Source organism: Littorina saxatilis, linkage group LG6 (assembly GCF_037325665.1).
Source record: "Littorina saxatilis isolate snail1 linkage group LG6, US_GU_Lsax_2.0, whole genome shotgun sequence".
Classification (NCBI taxonomy): domain Eukaryota; kingdom Metazoa; phylum Mollusca; class Gastropoda; order Littorinimorpha; family Littorinidae; genus Littorina; species Littorina saxatilis.
In genome coordinates, this window is record NC_090250.1 from 19,664,195 (window position 1) to 19,679,185 (window position 14,991).

At 40.7% G+C, this 14,991-nt stretch overlaps 1 protein-coding gene across 2 annotated transcripts in view; it reads left to right on the forward strand.

Moving 5' to 3' along the window:
- LOC138968678 (ATP-dependent DNA helicase DDX11-like) overlaps nt 1-8,712 on the forward strand; it is a 44,056-nt gene extending 35,344 nt beyond the window's left edge. The window contains exons 22-28 of one of the 2 annotated variants that reach the window (XM_070341279.1): nt 753-902; nt 3,216-3,284; nt 5,661-5,764; nt 6,569-6,653; nt 7,278-7,356; nt 7,952-8,106; nt 8,553-8,712. In XM_070341279.1, the coding sequence (XP_070197380.1) occupies nt 753-902; nt 3,216-3,284; nt 5,661-5,764; nt 6,569-6,653; nt 7,278-7,356; nt 7,952-8,106; nt 8,553-8,588 (678 nt within the window). In that variant the 3' untranslated portion in view covers nt 8,589-8,712. The remainder of the gene's footprint in view (nt 1-752; nt 903-3,215; nt 3,285-5,660; nt 5,765-6,568; nt 6,654-7,277; nt 7,357-7,951; nt 8,107-8,552) is intronic. The other variant, XR_011456258.1, reaches the window with a different exon arrangement.
- The last annotated feature ends 6,279 nt before the right edge of the window (nt 8,713-14,991 follow it).

Consider the following 14,991-nt stretch of genomic DNA (forward strand, 5'->3'; position numbering starts at 1 on the left):
GTTAATCAGAATGGCGTGTTACTGTTTCTTACTTTCTTTGATTGCTTCTTGGTAAATCAGCATTGTGAGTTTCTCTTTGTTTCTTTCGTTGTTGTTGTTGTTTGTTGTTGTTGTTTTAATGTGGGTTTTTTTTAATGTTTTTTTTAAGAATCTGTGTACGTATTACAGGTAAACGAGATTGACCGTGTCCTGGTTAACGTGTGTAGTGTGTGTGTGTGTGTGTGTGTGTGTGTGTGTGTGTGTGTGTGTGTGTGTGTGTGTGTGTGTGTGTGTGTGTGTGTGTGTGTGTGTGTGTGTGTGTGTGTGTGTGTCCAGTGAGCCACAGAAGACTTTTGGACTGCGATTATTATGAAAATTGACATGAAGATTCTTCCTGATGATTTAATTCCCAATATGATTGTGTCCTTGTTACAGTTAGACGAGCTAGGCCTTGTGCTGATTAACGTGTGTAGTGTTGTTGTTGTTGTTGTTGGTGGTGGTGTTGGTGTTGTTGGTGTTGTTGTTGTTGTAGACTCATTGTGTCCTTGTTACAGCTAGACGAGCTAGGCCTTGTGCTGATTAACGTGTGTAGTGTTGTTGTTGTTGTTGTTGGTGTTGTTGTTGTTGTTGTAGTAGTAGACTCATTCTGTCCTTGTTACAGCTAGACGAGCTAAGCCGTGTGCTGATCAACGTATTGTTGTTGTTGTTGTTGTTGTTGTTGTTGTTGTTGTTGTTGTTGTTGTTGTTGTAGACTCATTGTGTCCTTGTTACAGCTAGACGAGCTGGGCCGTGTGCTGATCAACGTGTGTAGCGTGGTGCCAGGGGGCGTGGTCATCTTCTTCCCGTCCTACGACTATGAGCAACGCGTGTCCGCCCACTGGCAACAGTCCGGCGTGCTGGCCAGACTGGAGGCAAAGAAAAAGGTGCAGTTTGAACCCCCAAGACCCCCCAATTTCAGACTTCCTTCATTTTAAGACTTTGATTTATCAGATTTTCTGTTCATAACCTCTGTAAAATTACCCGCAATTTTAAGACCTTCCTGTTAAAGACTTTGATTTTTTCTGATTTTCTGTTCATAACCTCTGTAAATTTACCCCGAATGTAAGAATCACTCCTTTTTACATTTAGTCAAGTTTTGACTAAAAGTTTTAACATAGAGGGGGAATCGAGATGAGGGTCGTGGTGTATGTGTGTGTGTGTGTGTCTGTGTGTCTGTGTGTGTGTGTGTGTGTGTGTGTGTGTGTGTGTGTGTGTGTGTGTGTATGTGTGTGTGTGGGTGTGTGTGTGTGTGTGTAGAGCGATTCAGAGTAAACTCCTGGACCGATCTTTATGAAATTTGACATGAGAGTTTCTGGGTATGATACCCCCAGACTTTTTTTCATTTTTTGGATAAATGTCTTTGATGACGTCATATCCGGCTTTTTGTAAAAGTTGAGGCGGCACTGTCACACCCTCATTTTTCAATAAAATTGATTGAAATTTTGGCCAAGCAATCTTCGATGAAGGCCGGACTTTGGTATTGCATTTCAGCTTGGTGGCTTAAAAATTAATTAATGACTTTGGTCATTAAAAATCTGAAAATTGTAATTAAAATTATTTTTTTATAAAACGATATAAAATTACGTTCATCTTATTCTTTATCATTTTCTGATTCCCAAAACATATACATATGTTATATTCAGATTAAAAACAAGCTCTCAAAAGTAAAAATATAAAAATTATGATTAAATTTTTTTTCTCCGAAATCGATTTCGTCGTATTCCCTGTCGGTTCCTGATTCCAAAAACATATAGATATAATATGTTTGGATTAAAAACACGCTTAGAAAGTTAAAACGAAGCGAGGTACACAGGGTTCGTACAGGTCATGGAAAACCTGGAAAGTCATGGAATTTGATTTTTAATTTTCCAGGCCTGGAAAGTCATGGAATTTCAATTCAAGTCATGGAAAAGTCATGGAATTTAACAAAAATTAACCTTTAGCACGCCAGCAGCGATTTTCGTTGCCCAGCCATTCCCCCCCCCCCCCCCCCCCCCCCCTTTGCCAGCCAGCAGCGATTTGTGTCGCCAGCACAAGGCTTGTTCGTATGACCAACTTCTCGTTCGTATTTGCATACGAGAATAACGGTATTTTTAACGGCACTTGAGCCAAAGCGAGGCTCACTTCCTTCCGTTATCTCGTTGTGTCGTCTGCGCTGCATTTGAGTCGGTTTCGTCGAAGTTTTCTGCTTTTGTTTTTGCATCGATAAAGTACTTTAGCGCTTCGACAAGCAAGATGGAGGATGATGAGTTTGAAACTTTCTTTCGAGTTGTTTCTTGACAACAAAAAGTATGCGGAACTGGAACGAATTACCGAGGAAGATCTTCGCAATGAACTGTGTATCGCGGTGAAAAAAATGACAGTTCGTCAAGTCACAGTGACGGTTACGAAACGGAATTTACGAAAGTGCAGATGGATACAAACAGTGGCTGGTCCAGTTTAGTGAAATGACAGGACCAGCAAACATTACCGATAATCTGACTGCGTAGCAAGTGCTTGACTTGCTTGTCGAAGAGACACTGCGTAGAAACTGACTCAGCGCAAAGCAAGCCAGCGTCAAAACTGGCAGCGACAACACGTAAAAAGTTTGCGTGTTCGGAAATGGCGACCTGTGGATCTAGTCATGGAAAATGTTATTGAGGCTCATGGAAAGTCATGGAAAAGTCATGGAATTTTGTTTCTAAAAACCAGTGGGGACCCTGGGTACAGAAAAACGTGCTATGCAGCACAGCGCAACCACCCCCGCGCTAAACAGGCTCGTTAATTTCACTGCCTTTTGCACGAGCGGCGGACTACGGTCATTGTGAAAAAAATGCAGTGCGTTCAGTTTCATTCTGTGAGTTCCACGGCTTGACTAAATGTAGTAATTTCGCCTTACGCGACTTGTTTAGACCTGATTTTCTCAGATTTGAAGAATAGACAAATCCGAAAATAACTCTGACGGGCTTGTAAAAGAGTGAATGTCCTCGCGTTTTACTCGGACAAACATTTGAGGGGCCAATCACCAGCGAGGGGTGTGTCGGAAACACGTGGACAGGAGCACGTGTGAAGTTATTTGTGAGAGGAAAAGCAAGGGGAGGGTATTCACTCTTTCACAACCCATATAAAAAAAAAATCCAAAAACAAAGAGACTGCCATATAAACCCGACGGAGTTATTTCCGAAAATCATCTATTGCATTGTCTTGTTTTCGTCCAGATTTTCCGAGAGCCGAAGAATGCAGTTCAAGTGGAGCATGTGCTGAGTCAGTATAGCAGTGTTATCCAGGTATGTCTTGTTTTCCCTTGGTGTTTTTACATTTAGTCTAGTTTTAAATCAATGTTTTCAGATAGACCAGTAATCGAAATGTGGGTGGTGGTGGTGGTGGTGTGTGTGTACGTGTGTGTGTGTGTTTGTGTGTGTGTGTGTGTGTTTGTGTGTGTACGTGTGTGTGTGTGTGTGTGTGTGTGTGTGTGTGTGTGTGTGTGTGTATTTGTGTGTGTGTGTGTGTGTGTATGTGTGTGTGTGTGTGTGTGCATGTGTGTGTGTATGTGTGTGTGCGTGAGGTAGCCTTACCCAAACATGATGTTCAGTCAATCCCAATACATAAACAGTACTCTATGTGACAGAAATGACTTGTGTAAATAATCAATGTCATGTGTAAAGATAATTATGACTTGTGTAAACAACATGTGCCTTCGTCTTTCGAGACTATGCTTTGTCAATGACATGCAACAGAAATAACTTGTGTAAATAGCACATGTCCGGTATAATGACTTAATAATAATAATAATAATAATAATAAATGAGCATTTATATAGACTTCAGGCATGGGAATTGTCCGCCGAATGGCGGATTTCCGCCGAATTTTTTTTTTGTTCCGCCGAAAATGCAAAAGTGTCCGCCGAAAAAATAAAGGGGGGAGGCACACAAAAAAAGCACCGGTTACTTTGGCCTTTGCGCAAAAGCCCGCGAAAACTTTCCGTACTTTGTTCACGCACTGCTACCGCCCGCCTCAGTTATTGAACTATTATGTTTGAAAGTAAACCAGATTGCACAGATTGTGTTACAAGTTACATTTTCCTGTTTGTCTCAACAGATAAATTTTTTTACAAATTTAAACCATATATAATACATGTAAGCAAAATTTGGTACATTTTTGTACTAAAAACTGATTCTAAAAACAGAATTTAATGGCAAACTTGGAGCTCAGATGACACCAGATTGCACCATCTGGGTTCTTTGGAGAAAAAAAATTTCCGGGGGGGCATGCCCCCGGACCCCCCTAGTAAGGCTAGGCGCTTCGCGCCGTCGACTTGACGCTTCCGGCGTCTTCAGTTATAAATTTTCCGCCTTTTTTACAATTTTCAATTCCCATGCCTGATAGTGCAACATCATAACTTTACAATTATGCTCTTTGCGCTTGACACATTTAAAATTAAAACACAGTTATACAAGCATTTACATCTACATTCATAGTCAACAACGCTTAATTAAAAGCATACACCATCAAACATACATTACAAAAGATTCTTCCACTAACTAAGTAATAAAAACATGAATAAAATAGGTAGTGAAAACAAGAAAATACCAGCTGAATACCCTTAATCAAACAGAACATGTTATCAACAATACTGAAAACAGCCCTAGATGTTTATATACATTATCACATTATCACTAAAACAACAAAATGAGGGGTTGTATTTCTTGAAGAGGTGTGTTTTTAGTGCTCGTTTGAATGCTTGGGGTGACTGAGAGTGGCGGATGTGAAAGGGGAGAGAATTCCATTGTGTGGGTGCGCAGAAAGTGAAAGTGCGTTGTCCGTATGTTTTGGTTTTGGTGTGTGGAATGGTAAGGAAGCGACAGTCAGAAGAGGCACGGAGTTGTCTTGCTGGAGAATAGACGGTGAGGAGTTCAGAGAAGTAAGCAGGAGACGAGCCAGAAAAGAAGTTAAAGCAGAGGGTGGACAGTTTGTAGTCAATGCGGGCTTGAATAGGTAACCAGTGCAGTGTGCGAAGAAGTGGTGTTGCGTGATCTCGTTTTCGTGCTTTGAGAATGAGGCGTGCTGCCGAGTTTTGGACTTTTTGTAGTTTATGCAGGAGGTACAGAGGACAGCCAGAGAGAAGAGAGTTGCAGTAGTCAAATTTAGAAAGAACAAAGGCACAAACAAGAGTGTTAGTTGTTTGAGAGGAGAGTGTGTGGCAAATGGTGCTGATCTTACGAAGCTCAAAATAAGCTGCTCTACAGACTAAAGATATATGTTTGTTAAGGGTCATGTCAGATGAAAGGGTGAATCCAAGGTTTCTAGCTGATGGTGAGAAAAGAATGTCGGTGTTGCCTATTCAGTTGAACAGAAATAGGTTGGGGAGAGGGAAGTGTAGTGTTCTTCTTTTTGCACAGTAAGACTTCAGTCTTATCATCATTCAGCTTAAGTTTGTTATCGACCATCCAAGATTTAACATCAGTGATGCATGTCTGAATGGTCTGGATGGCGGAATGTGTCTCTGCAGGGGGACTGGGTTTATACAGCTGGGTGTCATCAGCAAAAGACTGATTTAAAACAGAATGGTTTTGAATCAGTGTGGAGAGGGGCTTAGGGTACATGATGAAAAGGATGGGACCGAGTACTGAACCTTGTGTAAATAACCCACGTACTGTGTACAGAAATGCAGGGTGCCCAGCCCAGGAAGCCCCACAGGAGCGGTGTTGATGTGCGTGGTGGGAGGCAAGATGAGCGAAGGCATCAACTTCTCTGACGAACTGGGCAGGTACGTATAGTGTTGTCATCATCAACTCCAGAGGAGCCGCCGGGTAGCTCAGTTGGTAGAGCACTGGGTCGACTTGTGATCCTAACGTCGCTTGTTTGAATCAAGGCCAGGCCGGACACGGGTCAACTCGATGTGCAGACTCAGATGCGGTATCCATGTCCCACCCCCGTGTCACCACAGGGGCACGTAGAAGAACCTCGGTCATTCTGCCATAAGTGCAGGTGGCTGGTTGCACCTAAACACGCACACCGCTGGGTAGCGCGACTCTTGTTGATGCTAGCTTTCCACTGGGAGGAAGCGACCCGAATTTCCCAGCACTGGGATACCAGAGTCAGTGAAATGAAATGAAATGAAATCAACTTCTCTGACAACTGGGCAGGTGGGAGTTGACAGATATGGATTAGCATGGCCTAACCTAACATCGTGAGTGATTACTATACCTGCTATTGAAACTTGTTTTCTTTCACACGAGATGATGTTAATTGTCTAATGAAGTCGTCATGCTGAGTTATGCATGCACTAATCGAGTGTGAAAGAAAACTCTGTTCCACGATAAAGTCGGAAGAGCAATTATGTATTACAGATTTCAATACAGGAGAGAACAGAAACGTTATGCTTAAGCAATCAAATAAACTGCCTGATTGGCTTTTACTTTGACAATCCACATTTCACCTGAAGCTCAAACCCATTCGACTACGTGTATACCTCGACTCGTCACATATGAACATTGTTTTTTTGTTGTTACCCAGGTAGTTATGAATGAAAACTTGTGAAATGATGACAAACATACTTGTCTCATTACAGATGTGTGCTCATGGTGGGGATGCCCTACCCTAACATCAAATCTCCAGAGCTGAAAGAGAAGATGGACTACCTAAACGCAAACTTTGTAAGAACATTGTACTCTCAGTGTAAAAGTACATTGTACTCTCAGTGTAGGTGCATTGTACTGTTGTTGTAGGGCCTACATACACTGTACTGTCAATTATTATTTCGAATGTGTTATTGCTTTTATGTTTAGGGTTGTTGTCATATGTTGTTTGGTTGTTTTAAGAGCAGATTAACCACACTTTTACACCCATTGTTTAATTGTATGGACAATAAATTATCTTACGTCTTATATTTGTCTTATGTAAGTACATCGTTCTGTCATTGTGAGTGCATTATACTGTCAACTATTACTTTTTAAGTACAGCTTGGTATATAATACACAAACTTTGTAATTCATTGTACCCTCAACGCTAGTTTTAAAAGAACATCGCGCCATCAACACAAACGTTGTAATTACATTGTGCCCTCAACACAAAGTTTGTAAGTTCATAGTTGCCGTTGTCCAAGTGTGCTGCAACCGACAGTCAAAGGGACACAAACCATCACTTCGCTTTTACGACTTCCTACGATATATCAATTGATGATCGATAGAGGGTGCCTCTTTGGCCAATGGTTAGTTTAAGATTCCTCATGAAACCCGTAAAATCGCAATACTGTTCATTATCAACGTGTGTATTGCCAGCCCCGTGACGAGAAAGGGAGGCAGGCTGGCCAGGTGCACTATGAAAACCTGTGTATGAAGGCTGTCAACCAGTCCATTGGTAATGTGTGTGTGTGCGTGTGTGTGTGCGCGCGTGTGTGCGTGTGTGTGTGCTATGAAAACTTGTGTATGAACCATTGGTAATGTGTGTGTGTATGTGTGAAACATGTGTATGAAGGCTGGCAACCAGTCGATTGGTAATGTGTGTGTGTGTTAATATATTATATGTGTGCGTGTTTGTGCACTACAAAAAGCTCCATCTGGGCTTCTTTTTTTTTAATCATGTTTACATTACAAGTGAAGTTGCGCCTTGTATATGGAAGCAGTTACAAAAATACTGTATATGTATACATGTATATATGCACACAAGCGTTCAGTGGGTGTTTGTGTGCTAATAAAAGTGATTGAAAGAAGCAGTGCTGCGACATTCGCTTTATGCAGGTGACATTTCTGCCAATAGACATGATTGAAATCAAGTCAAATCAAATTTGACTCTACGAAGGTTGTGGCAAAAGCAATACAAACGAGCATTTTTTTCAACCAGCCCTTGCCCAGAGATTGACTACTCTAATCACATACATACACGGACATTATAACAAATTTTAAAAAAACTGCGAGGGCATTTCACTTTACCCCGTTGACTCTTCATCCCACAGGTCGCGCCATACGTCACAAAGAAGACTATGCTGCCATCATTCTGGCCGACCAGCGCTACGCTCGACCGAGTGTGACCAGCAAACTGCCCACCTGGATCTCACAGCAAACCATCACGCTTGACCGGTTCCCCCCCGCCGTGGCCGCTATCTCTAAGGTGAGCAGAAGTTGTCCTACCACCTAACCCTTACCCTCTTTTTGGTTCTTCTTCTAAATTTGGAATATTTTGGAGTTGAACTGATTGATTTTGTGTCTTTTTGTTGTTGTTTAGTTTTGCGCATAACCTTTTTCTTTCTTTTTTAAAATTTGAATTATAATTTTGTGTTACAGATTTTTTTTTCTTGTTTTGTTTTGCATAATATGTAATAACCTGACTGTTTGCCATCTTTATTTATTTCTAGATTGCAAGTTTGATTTTCACCACTATAAGCCGTAGGCTTGCTGTTGTTACATTCAGTCAAGTTTTGACTAAATGTTTTAACATAGACTGGTGTCTGATATCTTTAATTTGTTCCAGTAATCATTTCTGATTCATGAATCTTATGCCAGGAACCATGAAAGATTCCAGATAACTTAGTGCCAGCTTTATCTGTCTCATTTCAGTTCTTCGGCAAGAGGAGAGAGGGTAGCCAGAGATGACGAACCTTGACTGTGAACTTTGTACCGGCGCTTGGTGTGAAGTTTCGAAACACATTATTCCTGAAAATCAGAAACAATGACAGGGGCAAATATGTGGAAGAATAAACATGCAACCGTTCATAAATGTCTTTCCTGTAGCTTTGTTGGAATGGGTGTCCACACACACACACTCTCACACACACACACACACACACACACACACACACACACACACACACACACACACACTCTGACACACACATAACAACTCATACACTCACACACACTTGCTTGCTTGTCTTGCATGCCTCTGTCCGGTGTAACTTCTTGTGATATCAATACAGTCACATCCCCGCCCATATCATACTATCAAAGACTTTGTAAATTATATATCTGAATAATACACTGTTTCTAGGATGCAATTGAAATTGACTTTTATTCATCTTAGTGAAAACGTAAACAAATTTAAGGAAACTATGGTTAGAATTAAGTGATCCCCCCCTATTGTCACCAGCAGCAAAAAGAACCTAGTTTACAGTTGCGAAAAATCAACCAGACAAGCTTCCTCCGACCCCAAAACCAATAGGAAGACAAGAAACTAAGTTCATCTCACGATGAACACGAGCCGAAATCATATGCAATCGACTTATGAAATAGAAAGAAATCAAATACGACGAAGAGAAGAAAAAGTTTGAAAGTACCATTGAACTTCCATGTCGGCGTGTGGCTGAGCTTAAAATAGGAATGTTGTTGCAATCTGTTATTTTTGAAAATTGTGGTAGTTGTTATGTATTATTTTAAAAGCAAAAAAATGATGAGAAAGAAGAAAAAAAAATTGAGTAGTTTTTCCGTCCAAATCAGTTACGGTATTGGGCAATGCAGAAGATATCTGTTCAACATCAGTTGTATGTGTATGCATTGACGAAAAATGAACTGGGGTCAAATCAGTCAGGTTCACAAATGCAGTAGTTTTTCCGTCCAAATCAGTCAAGGTTTTGGGTGATTCAGAAGACATCTGCTCAACGTCAGTTGTATGTGTATGCATTGATGAAAAATGAACTGGGGTCAGTTCATACAAACAGTTGTATTGATTTGTCAAAAAAGAAAGCAAATCTGCATAACTATCAAACACTCTCCTTTCTTATGTCCGACCATAGACGTATACATGTACTTTACATGACTTTATTAGTCATCTATTTGATTGATTACGTGTATGATATGACGGAGAGTCGCATCGGTTTGATGCCGTGAACCCAACCGTGGCTGCGGCTGTCGTTTGAAGTAGCCTACGTAGAGGTTACATGCCGAGTCTCAGTGATTATCAAAAATAATGGTCGAAGTTAGCGGATCATGAAAAATGCGAGCTTTAGCGAGCTTTTTCATGACCGCGAACTGAGACCATTATTTTTTATAATCACTGAGACGAGGTGTGTAACCTCTTTATTCCTCCTTTCTTCAGTTATTCAAAGAAAAGAGGAGGTTTTTTGCGAAAGTTTGATCGAATCCTATTCACTCAACCAGTCAACCTGCGCAGGCGATCGATTAATGCGCGGTTGTATAGTTCCGTGCAAATCATTCCATTCTGTTAACACTTCTTGTCAGTTTTCCTATTTTGGACTAAAATCAAGTACACAGATATGCTGTTATTCTGCTGTGGCGGCAAAGGCAGATATTGTGTGTTCTGTATATGTTTTGGTATCGGTTAGGATAATGTTCTTTCGTCAAATGGGACTAGCAGACGAACTTTTGCACCCGTGTTCCAACGTTAAAAACTGTATGAAGTTACTTTTCTGGGGAAAATAGTGTATGAAACCGCTTTATGTTGTTTAAATTGATGAGATGTGTGCATTTGGTTGCGTGTGATCTGTTTATTAAATGAAATATTGTTGAAAACTGACCGTCGGATTGCAGTCTGTTGTCGAAGAAACTGAGTGAAAAGAAGGGGAACTACTCTTGTCGCTAGACAAAGTATGAGTTACTTGCCTTGGGAAATTGCTTGTGATGAACGTCTGATCTAGATTCAGAAAACAACCGAACTCATGGATTTTATATGGAGATTCATGTGTTCAGGCCTGTAGTTGTTAATTTAAATGCGGTATGTTTGTATTGTTTGCTCCAGAGATGTATACTTCGTACATTAGAGCGTTCGGAACTTTTCAGTCGCAAAAAGTAGTACCGAAACAGAACAGCTTCTCAACCCATTGCACTATCGAGGATTCAGGCTGTTGCTGGGTCGTTATTTGTTTGGTTGCTGGGTCATTATCGAAAAATAACTACCCCTACAAGTTTACAGAGGTAAAGAAGCAGAGGGGGGAATAATTCTTTATAAAGATTCATTTACATTCTACTTCTGACCAAGGCATGTTTGGTACCTACTGAATCCTTGTTGCGTGTAGTTTTACGTGGCACGTTGCCCAAAGTTGTATTCTTGAGGAGCATAAAATAAAACGTGTTACAAAGTTATCTCAAAACTCTGCAGTGACTGCTCGCGCAGCAGGTCAGCTATTTATAGCACGCAGCCTCCACAGACAGCTTTCGAGCCGAGACCATATATGACTCGCCGCTCCTGCGGCTCGTCAATAACAGTGGCGCTCGTCAGAAATATGGTGAAGGAGTAAAACAGGAAGCGATCGAAGGTGACGGCCACTTCCTTCCATGACATCATTTCCGGTGCTGAAGTCGAGGCTCGGGAAGGTGAAAAGGCCACGGACAGGGGCCTGCTCTTGCCGGTTGGAAGTCCGAAGTCGGTGGATTCCATAGTGGTTGCCAGTGGGAGACGCGATCGAGGATTGTCATTTTCAGCGTCGCAGGTCAGTGGTGTCACCTGTATGATAAACAGCACGTACGTGTAAAGACAGGTCTCAGCGAAGAGAGCACTGTGAATTGTCAGAGGATTTGACGTCACACAAAGGAATTACAAGAGGTCTCGATCATAGTTAGTCAAAGCGGGCCGTGACAAGCTTCGTCTTCAAAATTGGCCATTTTCACGTGCGAGTAATGTAGGTAAATTTAACCCTCGACTTGGGCATTTGGATTACTGTGAAGTCTGTCGACTGCGGTTGTCCGCGGATGACAGATTCGCTCTTGAAACGCCTGTCCTTAACTAGGCGAAGTCGACTTCGCGACGAGAGCAGTGGCGTGATGGTAAGACATCGGCCTCCTAATCGGGAGGTCGTGAGTTCGAATCCCGGTCGCTGCCGCCTGGTAGGTTAAGAGTGGAGATTTTTCCGATCTCCCAGGTCAATTTATGTGCAGACCTGCTAGTGAAGTTAACCCCCTTCGTGTGTACACGCAAGCACAAGACCAAGTGCGCACGGAAAATGATAAATGCTTGTGTGTGTCTGTGTATGTGTGCGTTTGTTTGTGCGTTTATGTGTGTGTGTTGGAAGCAATTATATATACAAATTCTCCCAATTTAGTTTGTACATTGTCTACTTGCAAAAGTTGACTTGGTACATCATATGAATAGATAGGTCGATTAATTTCACTCATGAAAGATTTTTGTAATTGGTTGTTTTCTATGCAGTTATCTAGAAAATGTATTTCATCTTCTAGTACTCCACATGTTTCACATAATCTATTCTCCCTAGGTGTATTGCTGTATCTACCAGTTTCCATTTTTTTTTACATATTTTTTGTATGTGTGTGTGTGTGAGACTGTGCCAAAAGGTGACGTTTTCATGTCAGTATGTCCCAAATGACATCACCAGTACATTTTTCATTCTATCTAATCTGTTTTCGTTCTATTTTTTCTAATAACATGCGTTAACAATTGATTGCCAACTGGAATGGAAGAGCACAAAAAGTGTAACTTGATATGTAGTTTCTCTAGAGGGAAAAACATCTTCCACTTTCATGTCAGTGTGTCCCATGCAACATACATTTGCCAAACAGCTATGTGCAAGTAGATTATTTGTTAGTGGTATAGAAAATACTGATCAACAATTAAAGTCAGTTTTCACATTCATTTTCTACCTATTTCTTATTTGTTTATTCTGTTGGCAATGGTGAAATGTCAGCAATCGTGTGTCATTCGGGACAGTAGACATGACACCTGACCTTTTGGCACAGTCTCGTATGTGTGTGTGTATGTGTGTGTGTGTGTGTGTGTGTGTGTGTGTGTGTGCATATCAAACCGAGCGTTAACCAGCAGAGAAAGTAAAAAAAAAAATGTAAAAAAAAAGAAAAAAAAATTAAAAAAAAAGAAACAAAAAACAAGTCGCGTAAGGCGAAATTACTACATTTAGTCAAGTTGTGGAGCTCACAGAATGAAACTGAACGTAGTCCGCCGCTAGTGCAAAAGGCAGTGAAACTGAGTGACGAGCCTGTTTGGCGCGGTAGCGATTGCGCTGTGCTTCATAGCACGCTTTACTGTACCTCTCTTCGTTTTAACTTTCTGAGCGTGTTTTTCATCCAAACATATCATATCTATATGTTTTTGGAATCAGGAACCGACAAGGAATAAGATGAAATAGTTTTTAAAACGATTTCGGAAATTTAATTTTGATCATAATTTTTATATTTTTAATTTTCAGAGCTTGTTTTTAATCCAAATATAACATATGTATATGTTTTTGGAATCAGAAAATGACGAAGAATAAGATGAAATTGTTTTTGGATCGTTTAATAAAAAAATAATTTTAATTACAAGTTTCCGATTTTTAATGACCAAACTCACTCATTAGTTTTTAAGCCACCAAGCTGAAATGCAATACCAAACCCCGGCCTTCGTCGAAGATTGCTTTGCCAAAATTTCAATCAATTTAATTGAAAAACGAGGGTGTGACAGTGCCGCCTCAACTTTTACAAAAAGCCGGATATGACGTCATCAAAGGTATTTATCGAAAAAAGGAAAAACACGTCCGGGGATATCATACCCAGGAACTCTCATGTCAAATTTCATAAAGATCGGCCCAGTAGTTTAGTCTGAATCGCTCTACACACACACACAGACACACACACACACACGCACACGCACACACACACACACACACACATACACCACGACCCTCGTCTCGATTCCCCCCTCTATGTTAAAACATTTAGTCAAAACTTGACTGAATGTAAAAAGAAGGGCAAGTCGCACCCCGCACCGTGAATTTCGTGCAATCGAACTTCGAGCGTTGGCTTGTTGGCTTTTGTTCGTTCTGGGTCAAAGGCCACCATGTGTGTATGCGTTTGCTTGTGCGTTTATGTGTGTGTGTGTGTGTGTGCGTATATTACCCAATATTGACGGACTGTGTGATGATATCTTCTGCTATGGTCTGTAGAGACGGTCTCGATTTTGATATCACTGTCGAAACAGACCAATGGCAGAAGATATCATCACACAGTCAGTCAATGTTAGATATATTGCTAATTCTCTGGACATTTTGTATTTTCTGTAAAGAAGTTACAAAAGTATTTGTCTCAGTTTTGGCTGTTCCATATTCCTCCCTCTGATTATTTCTATTTGTTCACTCTTTTCTTGTACTTTTCAGTATTTTAAAATGTCTTTCCTTTTAAAAAGTCTTCACTTGCTCAACTAAATTCTGGGCTAATTACATTTTCATATATATTTGTTTGTTTTTAAATTTAGGTGTTTTTGTTTTTGAAGTGGGGAAGCAATAAAGAGGTCGTCGATATCAAAACTGATATCGACGGAAATGTCGATATCACTTTTGCACTGAGCTCAGTTTTGCCCAATTGACCAATGGAAATCCACGTAAAATATGAAATAGCAATATATGTATCGATTGGACATTGGATTTCCCTTCTTTGAGCCATGTGACGTCAGAGGCCTACAAAACTTTATAATTGGGCGTTTCAGGTTGACCGAAACTTTAAAGGAACTACAAAACACACGTCATGTGTTTGATTGCATGTGTGTGTGCTGTTCAATGTCAAAACAACAACAAAGTCAGTACATGACGTGTGTTTTGTAGTTCCTTTGAAGTTTCGGTCAACCTGAAACGCCCAAATATGAAGCTTATGTGTTTGATTGCATGTGTGTGTGCCCGGGCTCGTTCAATCGTCAAAACAACAACAAAGTCATAGTACCTGAAAGGAATTCGATCGATACATAAATGTTATTTGCGTTTTTGACCAAAATATGACATTTTACACAGATCTCGACAGTCATTGTTCACCTCGACCGCTATCGCGGTCTCGGAGAACAATGACTGTCTCGATCTGTGTAAAATGTCATATTTTGGTCAAACACGCAAATAACGTATAATGTGTGTATATAATTATGTGTGTGTGCGTGTGCGTTTATGTGTGTGTGTGTGTGTGTGTGTATGTATGTGTGTGTGTGTGTGTATATGTGTGTGCGTGTAAGTGTGTGTTAGTGAGTGTAAGTGTGTGTGTGCACGTGCGTGTGTGTCTCTGTGTGTGTGTGTGTGCGTTTGTTTGTGCGTTTATGTGTGTATATATATAATCATTA